At 43.8% G+C, this 14,769-nt stretch overlaps 1 protein-coding gene across 3 annotated transcripts in view; it reads left to right on the top strand.

The window, feature by feature from the left end:
* The first annotated feature begins 11,471 nt into the window (after positions 1 to 11,471).
* Positions 11,472 to 14,769, top strand: part of SECISBP2L (SECIS binding protein 2 like) — a 47,804-nt gene continuing 44,506 nt past the window's right edge. For all 3 annotated transcript variants that reach the window (XM_060755310.2, XM_060755308.2, XM_060755309.2), the window contains exon 1: positions 11,472 to 11,725. Coding sequence is in view for 2 of the 3 variants with exons in the window: in XM_060755308.2 (XP_060611291.2) it covers positions 11,702 to 11,725 (24 nt within the window). In the remaining variant the exon portion in view is untranslated. The remainder of the gene's footprint in view (positions 11,726 to 14,769) is intronic.

Genomic DNA, 14,769 nt, shown 5'->3' on the forward strand with positions numbered 1-14,769 from the left:
AGCAAGTTCAGCATCTCAGCAGTTTTAACCCACTGTGCCACTGGGGGGCCCTAAGGGTCTAACATAGGTTTATATATACTAATATCATTGACGATACAGAGAAACATGCTCAGCGGATGCGAGACCACTCTGTTCTCGCTCTGGTCCCTACAGGTCTTCATTTGCATGGTGGGATGAGAAGGTCGAAATGTTTCCCATTGCATAGTCTATTCTTGCAACAATAGGGCTCAGAAATTGCACATAAATCTATAGAAACCCTGCACTGTAATTCCAAATGTGGTAAGATTAATTATTGCTCCATTGTATACGTTCGCATAGCACCATTCAAAACAACAATGGCACATTGTGAACTGTGACACTGCACACACAGAGCTATGTTTTGCTGTTTGTTGCCTGCTTTGCATATTGGTCCTTTTGTGTTCATCTTGTTTGCTGTTGCCTCCATCAAGGAGAGAAGACTTGATGAACAGACAACGTTAAACCCATTCAGGTGTTTCATACAGTGTTCTTTTGTTGTCTAGCACAGGACTATATAGTGCTAGACAACTGAAATCATGGAGGAATTTAAAAAGGTCTGGTCCTGAAGGAGAGACCCTGCGGACCCACCAAAGAGGGCTCGCTACAATGGTGAGCAAAGAGAAGCCCAATTTAAAAGGTTTTTCCTAAGTTCCCAAACGAAATCTCACCAAAGTTGAAGGAAGCGCCACCGAGATGATTTTATTGCGATCCAGCTGGAAAGGATGCAAAGCTGCAATAATTCACCAAGCTAAGCATGCATGAGTACAAATAAAAGCCATTTTTAATAGAAAAACAGAGTTGTCTGGTTTGAATCTCCCGCTCCCCGCCCTCCGCCTGGCTTGAAGGTGATTGGCTGGCACTTCAACAGCTGGGAGCAGACTCGGCCGCCTCTCAAGTGCCTGGGCCAATCACAGGGCTTTGGCCACCTCAGCAATTCAGCGAATCAGGAGAGAGGGAGGCAGGACAAAGGAATACAATGCATTCTTGAGTGGATTATGGAAATTCAGGAAATGTCCAAGGGGCTGGCGAGTCCTAAAGGCCTGCAGGCTAGCCTTCTATTGTCCTTTGAGTGGTTCTAATAAACATTGATGTTGGCAATACTGCCATAATCCGGATTTTCTTCCAAGACAGAGGAACAATGGGGGAAACTTTGAGTGGATGTTTTGGTAGAGAGATTAAATGGTTGACAGATCAGGGTGAGGTGCAGCTTTCCGAAGGCTCCCCTCTGTCGCACTGTGATATAATCAAAATTGCCAAACGGCCGTTTCCTCTGGTGGCCAAAACCTCCGATGTCAGGGGTCACAATTCTTTGTTATAGGCAAAGAGTGTCTTTAGATAAGGGTTCTTTCAACTGTTAATTCCTCCCTTTCCAGGGTCAGGGCAACCTCCTTATATTTTTATACATTTTTTTCCAAAAAAGGGGGAATGGGGCAAAAAGGGTCAGATACACAGAGGGAAAATAATGAAAATATAGAAATCATGATACAGAGAATATACCCACCTACACCCCCCCCCCCAGAGTCCCATAGAAGTTCAAGAGAGTGCATAAGTGTAAAGGGAGGTGGTTTCTCAGTAATAAATGTATTACCTTCTGCTATATATGAAACCTAGGGCATCAGGCCCGTAGCCAGGATTTCGTTTCGGGGGGGGCTAAAAAAATTTCAGGGGGAGTTTCGGGGGGGGCTGAGTTTCGGGGGGGGGCTAAGTCTGAGTGAAAGAGGGTCTAGCCTAGCAAACCTTTTGTATCATTACCCCAATACCCCCATACATATGGGATATATTGAGAATGGTGATCAAATCATGATATTAATAAACATAACAGTTTAAATAATGCACCAGTAAGGCCTTTTCGCGAACCACCATGAGAATTTCAGGGGGGGCTGAAGCCCCCCGAGCCCCCCCCCCCCCCCCGGCTACATGCCTGTAGGGCATAAAACCTTGATTAAATGTACACACTATCTAACATGGGAAGGGTCCTTGTTGTTAGCGTCTTGGCAAATTGACCAAGGCTTAACCCTTATTATCCAGTGTGGTGTCCTTGTCCTTAGCAAAACTATCAGTTACTATCTTTTATGGAGAGGAGGGGTCATGTTCGACTTCACAACCCCATGATTTCATCAATAATCCCTCAAAATGAGGAAGATTACAAGTTCTCCACAAGAACAGGTTGAGTATACCTTATACAAAATGCTTGGAAGTAGCAGTGTTTTGGATTTTGGGACAGGGAGAGGGGAATTTTGGAATTTGCATGTACATACATAATAAAAAATCTGGATTAATTTATGTTCCATATATTAGCACAGTCTGAACATAATTTCCTCAAGACAAAACCTTCTTCTTTGTAACAGTACTGAAAGATCTATGTCAGTGTTTCTCAATCTGGGGGTCGGAATTCCTGGGGGGGGGTCATGAGGGGGTGTAAGAGGGGTCACCAAAGACCATCAGAAAACACATTATTTTCTGATGGTCATGGGGGTTCTGTGTCGGGAGTTTGGCCCAATCCTATCGTTGGTGGGGTTCAAAATGCTATTTGATTGTAGGTGAACTATAAATCCCAGCAATGCCAACTCTCAAATGTCAATGTCTATTTTCCACAAATTCCACCAGTGTTCACATTTGGGCATATTGAGTATATGTGCCAAGTTTGGTCCAGATCCATCAATGTCCGAGTCCACAGTGCTCTCTGGATGTAGGTGAGCTACAACTCCAAAACTAAAGGATGGGGGGGGGGGCAGACTTTGACATTTGGGAGTTGTAGTTGCTGGGATATATAGTTCACCTACAGTCAAAGAGCATTCTGAACCCCCCTGACAATAGAATTGGGCCAAACTTCCCACACATAACCCCCCATGCCCTGAAAGGATAGGCGGAGAGATCTTCAACCTTCTGTGCCAAAGGGGTTCCTAAAACCATCAGAAATATGTTTTCTGATTGTCTTTGGTGACCCTTCTGAAACCTGATCCCCAGGTTGAGAATGCTGATCTAGAGCAAAAAAAGAATAATGCTATGTACCTTTTGTACTTACTTAGGCAATCCCTCATTGTCCGAATAGGATTGTTTTCCAAGATTGGTGTTCTAGCGGTGGGTGCGTAGGTGACTGTGGAGCCCTATTCTTGACCTGTATCTTCTCCCGCAGTGAGGGCATCGGTTTCCAGGTGGAAGGCGGCCCTGGTTGGGGTTAGCTTGATGCCCCTTCCTCTTGGCACGATTCTCTCTTTCGCCCTCCATTCGTGCCTCTTCAAATTCTACAGCACTGCTGGTCACAGTTGATCTCCAGCTGGAACGCTCAAGGGCCAGGGCTTCCCAGTTCTCAGTGTCTATGCCAGAGTTTTTAAGGTTGGCTTTGAGCCCATCTTTAAATCTCTTTTCCTGCCCACCGACATTCTGTTTTCCGTTCTTGAGTTCTGAATAGAGCAACTGCTTTGGGAGACGGTGGTCGGGCATCTGGACAACGTAGCTGGTCCAGTGGAGTTGATGGTGGAGGAACATTGGTTCAATGCTGGTAGTCTCTGCTTCTGACATTTGTCTGCTTGTCTTTCCAAGATGTTTGCAGGATTTTTCGGAGGCAGCGCTGATGGAATCGTTCCAGGAGTTGCATGTGACGTCTGTAGACAGTGCACGCTTCGCAGTTGTATAGCAGAGTTGGGAGGACAATCTATATATATATAAATGCTCTGGTCATAATGAGTACCTTAAAAACAAAAGAACCAATGAACGAAATCACACCAAATTTGGCAACAAAACGTCTCACAACACAAGGAGTGACCATCACTCAAAAAATTATGATTTTGTCATTTGGGAGTTGTAGTTGCTGGGATTTATACTTCACCTATAATCAAAGAGCATTCTGGATTCCATCAACGATGGAATTGAACCAAATTTGGCACACAGAACTCCCTGACCAACAGAAAATATTGGAAGGGTTTGGTGGGCATTGACCTTGAGTTTGGGAGTTGTAGTTCACCTACATCCAGAGAGCACTGTGGACTCAAACTATGATGGATCTGGACCAAACTTGGCACAATCACTCAATATGCCCAAATATGAACACAGATGGAGTTTAGAGGAAATAGATTCTGACATTTGGGAGTTGTACTCACTGGGATTCACAGTTCACCTACATTCAAAGAGCATTCTGAACCCCACGAATGACAGAATCGGGGCAAACTTCCCACACAGAACCCCCATGACCATCAGAAAATACTTAAGTCCATCCAATCCAACTCAGGGCAAGAAAACATAACTAAAGTCCTCCTGACAAAGAGCCATCCAGCCATAGATAGATAGATAGATAGAGAGAGAGAGAGAGAGATAGATAGATCACACACACAGAGATATATAGTATCATAGATTTGAAAGGGACCCTTAAAGAAGGACAATGATATGTTGCATGTTCCAGGGTGGGCAAACCAGAAACTCTCTACATCAACACTGACAAAGAAACAGCAAGAAATCTTGTTTACCCACAAGCATAAAGACAATACATATATTAGAAACCAACACTTTCTCATTACTTTATTTTCCAGATCAACAGACTAGGCCACAGCAACACGTGGCAGGGGACAGCTAGTAGATTTATAAACAAGCACCTTGATATCCCTACGGATGTCCTGGTCCTCAAACACTCTCTGCTTCATTTGGAAAAATGCTGCACTCGCAGAGCTTAGGCGGTGTTGTATTTCAGTGTCAATGTTGATTTTTGTGGACAGGTGGCTGCCAAGGGAGCGGAAATTGTCAACATTTTCTAATTACCTCTTGTAATGGCATGGATGGTGTTATATGTGATTAAAAACAGACTAGAAAGACCGACCCAAACTCTGAAGAGCTTCATTGTTGACAATGCATGAATAAACGCCTTTAAAAAAAAAAAGGAAGGGTAGGGAAAAAATTGACCTTTATGTGGGTATGTATTTCTGGACCATAAAGGAAAACAGTACAATGACTATTTTCATTGTAGCGACACATTTGAAATACAATCAAGCACAAATCTTCGCAGAAATGCCACAGGCTGAAACTTGACAGTCAGCACCATTCGGGGATAAGATTCCTCACAAGCTGAACTGCATTCCAAACTAGAAATCCCGATGGCCACCACAAAGGAAGCAGTTGTTTCAGGTCTTGTTTGTGGTGGGCATTTTTCAGTGGCTCCTCTTGAGCAGGGAGACGGGTTCTCCCACATTTCTGAAGAGCGGAGCAGTGACTGGTTTTTAAATAAGTTATTTCTCAACAGAAGAAACTACACAAACAAACACAGCGAGCAATTTCCAAAGGACTGAACGGCAGATTTCAGAGGGATTCAGCTGCTTGCTTTGAAACATTACGAAACCTCCACACATTGATTATTTCCTTGCGTACAGCTTACACCCCTGCATTTATCAATGACTCATTAAACTCCTCCTAAATTGTGGGGTTTTAAATGCTCTTGATAGAGTTGGTATAGAACTGTATTGATTTAGATACCTACTTACTTACTTACTTACTTACTTACTTAACTTAGGCCAGTGGTTCTCAACTTTCCTAATGCCGCGACCCCTTAGTACAGTTCCTCATGTTGTGGTGACCCCCAACCATCAAATTATTTTCATTGCTACTTCATAATTGTAATTTTGCTACTGTTATGAATTGTAATGTAAATATCTGATCTGCAGGATGTATTTTCATTCACTTGGCACAAATACCCAATACGCCCAAATTTGACTACTGGCAGGGTTGAAGGGGTTGATTTTGTCATTTGGGAGTTGTATTTGCAGGGATTTATAGTTAACCTACAATCAAATAGCATTCTGAACTCCGCCAATGATGAAATTGAACTAAACTTGGCACACAGAACTCCCATGACCAACGGAAAATACTGGAAGGATTTGGTGGGCATTGATCTTGAGTTTTGGAGTTGTAGTTCACTTGCATTCAGAGATCACTGTGGACTCAAACAATGATGGATCTGGACCTAACTTGGCATGAATATTCAATATGCCCAAATGTAAACACTAGTGGAGTTTGGGGGAAATAGACCTTGACATTTGGGAGTTGTAGTTGTTGGGATTTATAGTTCACCTACAATCAAAGTGCATTCTGGACCCCACCAACAATCGAATTAGTCCAAAATTCTCACACAGAACTCCCATGACCAACAGAAAATACTGTTTTCTGATGGTCTTTGGTGACCCCTCTGACACCGCCTTGCGACCCCTCTCCCCGGAGGTCCCTACCCCCAGGTTGAGAAGCACTGACTTAGACAATCCCTCATTGCCTGAGGATGATGGTCATCCAAGTGCGGTGACTTGGCGGTGGATCCGTAGGTGACTGTGGAGCCCTATTCTTGATCCGCATGTTCTCCTGCAGGGAGGACATGGGTTTCCAGATCAAAGGCAGTCCCAGTCAGGGTTGGCTTGATGCACCTTCCTTTTGGCACATTTCTCCCTTTCACCCTTCATTCATGCCTCTTTGAATTTCGCAGCACTGCTGGTCACAGCTGACAAGTTGGGGTTGTCTTGATGCACCTTCCTTTTGGCACATTTCTCCCTTTTGCCCTCCATTCGTGCCTCTTCAAATTCCGCAGCACTGCTGGTCACAGCTGACCTCCAGTTACAGCACTTAAGGGTCAGGGCTTCCCAGTTCTCGGTGTCTTTCCCACAGTTTTTAAGGTTGGCTTTAAGCCTATCTTTAAATCTTTTTTCCTGTCCACCAACACTATGTTTCCCATTCTCGAGTTGGGAGTTGAGTAACTGCTTTGGGAGATGGTGATCGGGCATTTGGACAAGTGGCCAGTCCAGCGGAGTTGATAGTTAGGAGCATTGCTTCAATGAAGAATCAGTTTAGATACACCCCTTTATCACACATTGGAAATGATGAGGTTTATAAAGGGATAAATATTCACCTTATATAACATCCTAGCAGGTAGAAGGGATCTCTTGGGAAGACAGGCGGACAAATGTCAGCATGCTGGAAGAAGCAAAGACCACAAGAATTGAAGCGATAGTCCTCCGCCATCAACTCCGTTGGACCGGCCACGTTGTCTGGATGCCCAACCACCGTCTCCCAAAACAGTTGCTCTACTCTGAACTCCAGAAAGGAAAACGGAATATTAGTGGGCAGGAAAAGAGATTTAAAGATGGGCTCAAAGCCAACCTTGAAAATTCTGGCATAGACACTGAGAACTGGGAAGCCCTGGCCCTTGAGTGCTTCAGCTGGAGGTAAGCTGTGACCAGCAGTGCTGTAGAATTTGAATGGGGAACGAATGGAGGGTGAAAGAGAGAAACGTGCCAAGAGGAAGGTACGTCAAGCCAACCCCGATCAGGACTGCCTTCCACCTGAAAACCGATGACCTCACTGCGGGAGAAGATGCAGGTCAAGAATTGGGCTCCACCAGTCACCTACGGACCCACCGCCAGGACACCGATCTTGGAAGACAATGCTAATCGAAGAACGAAAGATCGCCTAAGAAAGTAAGGGATCTAATAAGAAGTCTTACCATTCCCAATAGACTCAGGCAAAAAAAGTTACCACCTGTTCTTGTTCACATGATCTCCCTCTTCCTTTATCATCTTGGCCATTCTCTGATATTGCTTGGCTACAAATGTCCTGTGAAATGTTGGGAGGGTATATGAGAGTGGTTTGTTTTGTTTGGTAGCCTTGAACATGAATATCATACTGCAATGTGTTGGTTGCAGTGTTTATCTATCTATCTATAATCTATCTATCTATCTATCTATCTATCTATCTATCTATATGCTCTGCATAATGAGTACTTAAAAATTGAATGGTTGTGTTGTTAAAGTGTGAAGTATGGAATCCTGCGCAGATGGTCAGTCAATGTGACTTAAGCAATGTGCAGTCATTGAATTCTTGACAACAGAAGGCGTCATCCCAAAGGAGATTAATCAAAGAATGCAAGTAAGTGTGTTGATGTGAGTACTGCATGTCGTTGGGATAGTAAGTTTAAAGATGTTGAGGTGACACCTTCTGCTGTCAAGAATTCAGTGACTGCATGTTGCTTAAGTTGCATTGACCAACTGTCTGTGCAGGGTACCATACTTCGCACTTTAACAACACAACCATTCAATTCTAAGGCTTCTCACCGAAATGGAACTGTAGAAGAGAGTCTACTGAACAAGCCAGTACCTGCCGCATACCAGTACTGCCATCTGTTGAGGAGTTACGAAGGTGGAGGCATTACTTTTCATTCAACCATCGTACTAATAATGTCTAATAAACAGCTTATCGGGATATTGCTTTCTATCTTTACAACATTTTACATCCAACTAGGAAAACTTTATAGTGTTTCCAATTTCCTATCATACCACACAGACAGTGGATCAAATGTGGAACATGCTTGCCTTACAACTTAGAATCCTTAAATGTATTTGTGACTAGTAGCTTTGGATTTGATTCCTTTTCTACAAATGGGCTACTTTGTATAGGTTAGCTGTCTAACCAGTTGATTTGATTTGTAAAGGTGAAAAACAACCCTGGCGAGAACCGTAAGTGCTAGCAAACTAGGCCAACAAGCTCTTCTTCTGCAAATGACCATGGTTAGCACTATCTATATAAGATCACGAATGTAGTCTCTAATTGAGAGATCAACAGGAGGTGACACATTTCATAACTGGCCTACCTTTCCTATGAATAAGGATGGATGAAGACAGTTGGGTGTCCTCTGTGTATGTGTGTGTGAGAGAGGGAGCTATTATTGGAGAAGTCGCCCAGTTCTATCTTGTCTCCTGTGCTATGCTAATAATATAATATAATAATATAATATAATATTGTGTATACATATAAGATTTATAATATTATAATGTAATACAATAGTAATAATATTATAATTATATAGTTTATATTACATGTAATATTACTAATAATATTACAATATAATGCTAAAGTACAATATACTACTGATACTGTACTATGCTAATAATACAATATATTGTATGTATATATTTATATATCTTGTAAGCCGCTCTGAGTCCCCTTCGGGGTGAGAAGGGCGGTATATAAATGTCGCAAATAAATAAATAAATACATATTTAAATAAGAACAAAGCACAGCAGAGCACAAATCTTCAATTCTCTCTCTCTGCAACTTCAGGGAAGTTGAGGTGCATTTTTAAATCAGTTGCAGACAAGAAAAAGGGAAAGAAGGAAGGAAAGAGGGAGCAAAGGAAGGGGGGAAGATGTAGAGAAATCCCTAAAGGAAAATCCCTTTCCAAACTTCTCCCAGGCTAACTGTGAACCTAAACCTAACTGATGTGGGCACCACTACTAGGTTGAACTGCATCTCAAAGCACCAAGTGGGCCTACTAGTAGGCCTGTAGTCACTTCAGCTGGAGTTCTTAGATATTCAAAGCTGTTGTCCCTCTAAATTCCTCAGAACTTTAGGGCTGTTTCCCTGGGAATCTTTGGGAATCCTTTTGCTCTTAAGACTGTTCTCCCCCGGGAAGTCTTAAGGGTTGAAACCTTTATACAGGAGAAAGTCTGTGAACGTCCTGTACATTGACTTTCTTTGCTGAGACTGACTAAAAATGGCTCCCTTCCCTTAACAATTGTCCTGAACAGGGGGCGGAACCAAACTTAACGATGATGGACAGGGGGCCTGCCCTATAACTGCAATCTTTAAGAGGAAGCCACCCTTCTGCAGAATCCCAAGCCTTTGGCTGCAAGCAAACACTTATACAAGGCAAATAAAGTGGGAGCTTCTGGTACAGCTGTACCAGCACACAACCCCAACTGGGACCGCCTTCCACCTGGAAACCGATGCCCTCGCTGTGGGAGAAGATGCAAGTCAAGAATAGGGCTCCACAGCCACCTACGAACCCACCCCCAGAACACCGAACTTGGGGGACAATTTTACTTGGACAAAATGTGGGATCGCCTAAGTAAGTAAGTATTGGGTTGTTGTAGGTTTTTCCGAGCTATATGGCCATGTTCTAGAGGCATTTCTCCTGACGTTTCGCCTGCATCTATGGCAAGCATCCTCAGAAGTGAGGTCTGCTGGAACTGGGAAAGAAGGGGTTTATATATCTGTGGAATGACCAGGGTGAGACAAAAGGCTTTTGTAAGTTGGGCTAGGTGTGAAACTTTCAACTGCCCACCTTGATTAGCATACAATGGGCTGACTGTGCCTGGAGCAAACTCTTCTTGAAAGGTGATTAGATGTCCCTGCCTGTTTTTCTCTCTGCTGTTTTTGCTGTTGCAATTTTTGAGTTTTTTAATACTGGTAGCCAGATTTTGTTCATTTTCATGGTTTCTTCCTTTCTGTTGAAATTGTCCACATGTTTGTGTATTTCAATGGCTTCTCTGTGTAGTCTGACATGGTGGTTATTGGAGTGGCCCAGCACTTCTGTGTTCTCAAATAATATGCTGTGTCCAGGCTGGTTCATCAGGTGCTCTGCTATGGATGATTTCTCTGGTTGAAGTAGTCTGCAGTGCCTTTCATGTTCCTTGATTCGTGTTTGGGCGATGCTGCTGCGTTTGGTGGTCCCTATGTAGACTTGTCCACAGCTGCATGGTACACGGTAGACTCCTGCAGAGGTGAGAGGATCCCTCTTGTCCTTTGCTGAATGTAGCATTTGTTGGATTTTCTTGGTAGGTTTGTTGTTGTTGTTCATTCGTTCAGTCGTCTCCGACTCTTCGTGACCTCATGGACCAGCCCACGCCAGAGCTCCCTGTCGGCCGTCACCACCCCCAGCTCCTTCAAGGTCAGTACAGTCACTTCAAGGATGCCGTCCATCAATCTTGCCCTTGGTCGGCCCCTCTTCCTTTTTCCTTCCACTTTCCCCAGCATAATTGTCTTCTCTAGGCTTTGCTGTCTCCTCATGATGTGGCCAAAGTACTTCAACTTTGTCTCTAGTATCCTTCCCTCCAATGAGCAGTCGGGCTTTATTTCCTGGAGGATGGACTGGTTGGATCTTCTCACAGTCCAAGGCACTCTCAGCACTTTCCTCCAACACCACAGCTCAAAAGCATCTCTCTTCCTTCGCTCAGCCTTCCCTAAGGTCCAGCTCTCACATCCGTAGGTGACTACAGGGAATACCATGGCTTTGACTAGGCAATGGATCTTTGTTGCCAGTCTGATGTCTCTACTCTTTACTCTTTTATCGAGACTGGACATTGCTCTCCTCCCAAGAAGGAAGCGTCTCCTGATTTCCTGGCCACAGTCTGCATCTGCAGTCATCTTTGCACCTAGAAATACAAAGTCTGTCACGGCCTCCACATTTTCTCCCTCTATTTTCCAGTTGTCAATCAGGTTTGTAGATTGTTTATATGTTGTGTTTCCTCATCAGCTTCCCTAAACCCACAAGAACTGAGTGATTCCAGCCATGAAAGCCTTCGACAATACATCCCACTTGAGCTGGGTGAGAGGCAAGGCCTAGCAGGCCTGTGGCGTCGCTTAGCAACGCGGGGGAAAGAGGGAGGGGGAAGGAGGAGGACGCTTTAAAGCCCAACGCGTGACGCGCGGCTTGGCTCCCGCCGGCTTCCGTCCCAGATGAGGCGCCCTCTCCAGCGGGTCCAGAGAGTGGGGAGCCGCGTCAGCTGCTACTGCCGTGGAGTCGACGCTCTTGCGCTGGGCGTGAGCGGAAGCCTGTCAGGGCCGCGGAGAAGGCAGGGAGACATGGAGGAAGCGGCCTGCTGCCCGCTCGGCGCCTACTAGGAGTCGCCAGGCCTCGGCTGCGGCCTCCGCGGGAGCCATGGACAAAGCCATTGGGGGACAGGTAGGGAGGGGCCCGGAGGGGAGGCGTTGCTAGGCAACGGGGAGAGGGAGAGGCCTACTTTGGAAGGGCTGGTGGGCCCAAGCCACACCATTGCTTTCCTCCCAGGCCTTGGAGAAGGAGCCTTGAGCCACTGTGGGGAGGAATGAGGGAGAAGAAAGATAGTTGGGGTTTTTAAATTTTATTTTCTTTATTTAAATACTAGCCATCCCTTGCCACACGTTGCTGTGGCCCAGTCTGTGTATATGTGTTTTGTATGCGTGTATATGTGTGTGTATATATTTGTGTATATGCTGTCTTATTTATTTATTACTATGAGAATGGATCTGACTTTAACGGAGGCGCTATATATGTTGTTTGTCGATTTGTCTGTCTATGTTAATTGTTGTGGAGCGACATTGTCGTCCCGGTTGTTGTATTGCCATGTTTTTAATTGCACTGTAAACCGCATTGAGTTGCCTGTCAAGGGCTGAAATATGCGGTATAAAAGTGAAGCAAATAAATAAATAAATAATAATAATAAATACTTCGCATATATACCGCAATTCTCAGCCTAATGGCGACTCATTGCGGTGTACAACATGGAAAAACAGGTGCAAAAATACAACATACAAAAATAATACACAGTACATCATTATCAAAACATCATTATTATCAAAACATCTCATCAAAAAGATCAATGTAACTCCAAGCCATTCCGAGTCGTCTCATCGTCAAGATCACGATCCAATATCATTTCCGTTGTTCCATTCCTATGGTCGAATTACCCGTCATTGCACTACTATTCAAAAGCCTTCTCAAACAACATATACACAAGTATATAAACACATATATACCCAAACAAAACACAGGCATTGTAATTTTTTTAATGTTATAACTTTTATTTATTTATTTATTTATTTATTTTATTTACCTTACTTATATACCGCTGTTCTCAGCCCAAAGGCGACTCACAGCGGTTCACAACAAATACGAACAGCAAAAATTCAGTGCTACAGTATAGAAACAGTTAACAACCTAACACATTACACAATTAATAAACAGTTACTACAATACCCATTCACTGTCATCTTGTCATCAAAAACATGTTCCAGATTCGTCATCCATTGTTCCATTCCAGTGTTCATTAACCAATCATTGCACTAATTATTCGAACGCCTGCTCAAACAGCCAGGTCTTCACTTTTTTGCGGAATACCATCAGAGATGGTGCTAGTCTAATGTCCATAGGAAGGGCGTTCCACAGCCGAGGAGCCACCACCGAGAAGGCCCTATCGCTCGTCCCCGCAAGCCGTGCTTGAGAAGCAGGCGGGATCGAGAGTAGGGTCTCCCCGGAAGATCTCAAAGTCCTGGTGGGTTCATAGGCAGAGATGCGGTCGGATAGGTAACTTGGGCCGGAACCGTTTAGGGCTTTAAAGGCCAACACTTTGAATTGAGCCCGGTAGCAGATCGGTAGCCAGTGGAGTTGGCGCAACAGGGGGGTTGTATGCTCCCTGCGCTCCGCTCCTGTCACGGTAAAGTCTCTTCTGCTATGTTTTCCAGTGGGTTTTTTGTTTGTTTTATGTTTTTATTTATTTATTTTATTTATTTTAATTGCTTGTTTACCGTTGTTGTTATTGTTTGTATTGTTGTATCCGGGCTCGGCCTCATGAAAGCCGCACCGAGTCCCTTGGGGAGATGGTAGCGGGGTAGAAATAAAGTGTTGTTATTATTATTATTATTATTATTATTTTATGGGCGATGGTCACTTGTTGGCCTAGTAGGTGTATTGTGTCCAAATTTGGTGTCAATTCCCCCAGTGGTTTTTGAGTTATATTATTCCCACAAACGAGCATTACATTTTTATTTATATATAGATAGACTAGCTATCCCCTACCACACGTTGCTGTGGCCCAGTCTGTATATATGTGTTTTGTATGTGTGTGTATGTGTGTGTATATATTTGTGTATATGTTGATTTACGCATGCATTGTAATTTTTTTAATATTTTGACTTTTAAAGTCTCTTCTGCTATGTTTTCCAGTGTTTTTATGGGCGATGGTCACTCATTGGCCTGATAAGTGTATTTTGTCCAGATTTGGTGTCAATTCGCCCAGTGGTTTTTGAGTTATGTTAATCCCACAAACGAACATTACATTGTATTGTTGAAGGCTTTCATGTCCGGAATCACCGGGTTGTTGTAGGTTTTTTCGGGCTATATGGCCATGGTCTAGAGGCATTGTCTCCTGACATTTTGCCCGCATCTATGGCAAGCATCTTCAGAGGTAGTGAGGTATCCTCACTACCTCTGAGGATGCTTGCCATAGATCAGGCGTCCTCAAACTAAGGCCCGGGGGCCAGATGCGACCCTCCAAGGTCATTTACCCGGCCCTTGCTCAGGGTCAACCTAAGTCTGAAACTACTTGAAAGCACACAACAACAACAACAATCCTATCTCATCAGCCAAAAGTAGGCCACACTTTCCATTGAAATACTAATAAGTTTATATTTGTTAAACATTGTTCTTAATTTTAATTATTGTATTGTTTTAAATGTTTTTTGCACTACAAATAAGATACGGACAGTGTGCATAGAAATTCATTCATGATTTTTTTCGAATTATAATCCGGCCCTCCAACAGTTTGAGGGACTGTGACCTGGCCCTCTGTTTAAAAAGGTATCCTCACTACCTCTGAGGATGCTTGCCATAGATGCAGGCGAAACATCAGGAGAGAATGCCTCTAGACCATGGCCATATAGCCCGAAAAAACCTACAACAACCGAACATTCCATTTTTATTTATATACTAGCTGTCCCCTGCCACGCGTTGCTGTGGCCCACATGGGGGTTCTGTGTGGGAGTTTTGGCCCAACTCTATCATTGGTTGGGTTCAGAATGCTCTATGATTGTAGGTGAACAACAAATCCCAGCAACTACAACTCCCAAAAGTCAAGATTCTATTTTCCCCAAACTCCACCAGTGTTCACGTTTGGGCATATTGAGTATTCGTGTAGAGTTTGGTCCAGATCCATCATTGTTTGAGTCCACAGTGCTCTCTGGATGTAGATG

The sequence above is a fragment of the Anolis sagrei genome, chromosome 9 (genome assembly GCF_037176765.1).
Source record: "Anolis sagrei isolate rAnoSag1 chromosome 9, rAnoSag1.mat, whole genome shotgun sequence".
Classification (NCBI taxonomy): domain Eukaryota; kingdom Metazoa; phylum Chordata; class Lepidosauria; order Squamata; family Dactyloidae; genus Anolis; species Anolis sagrei.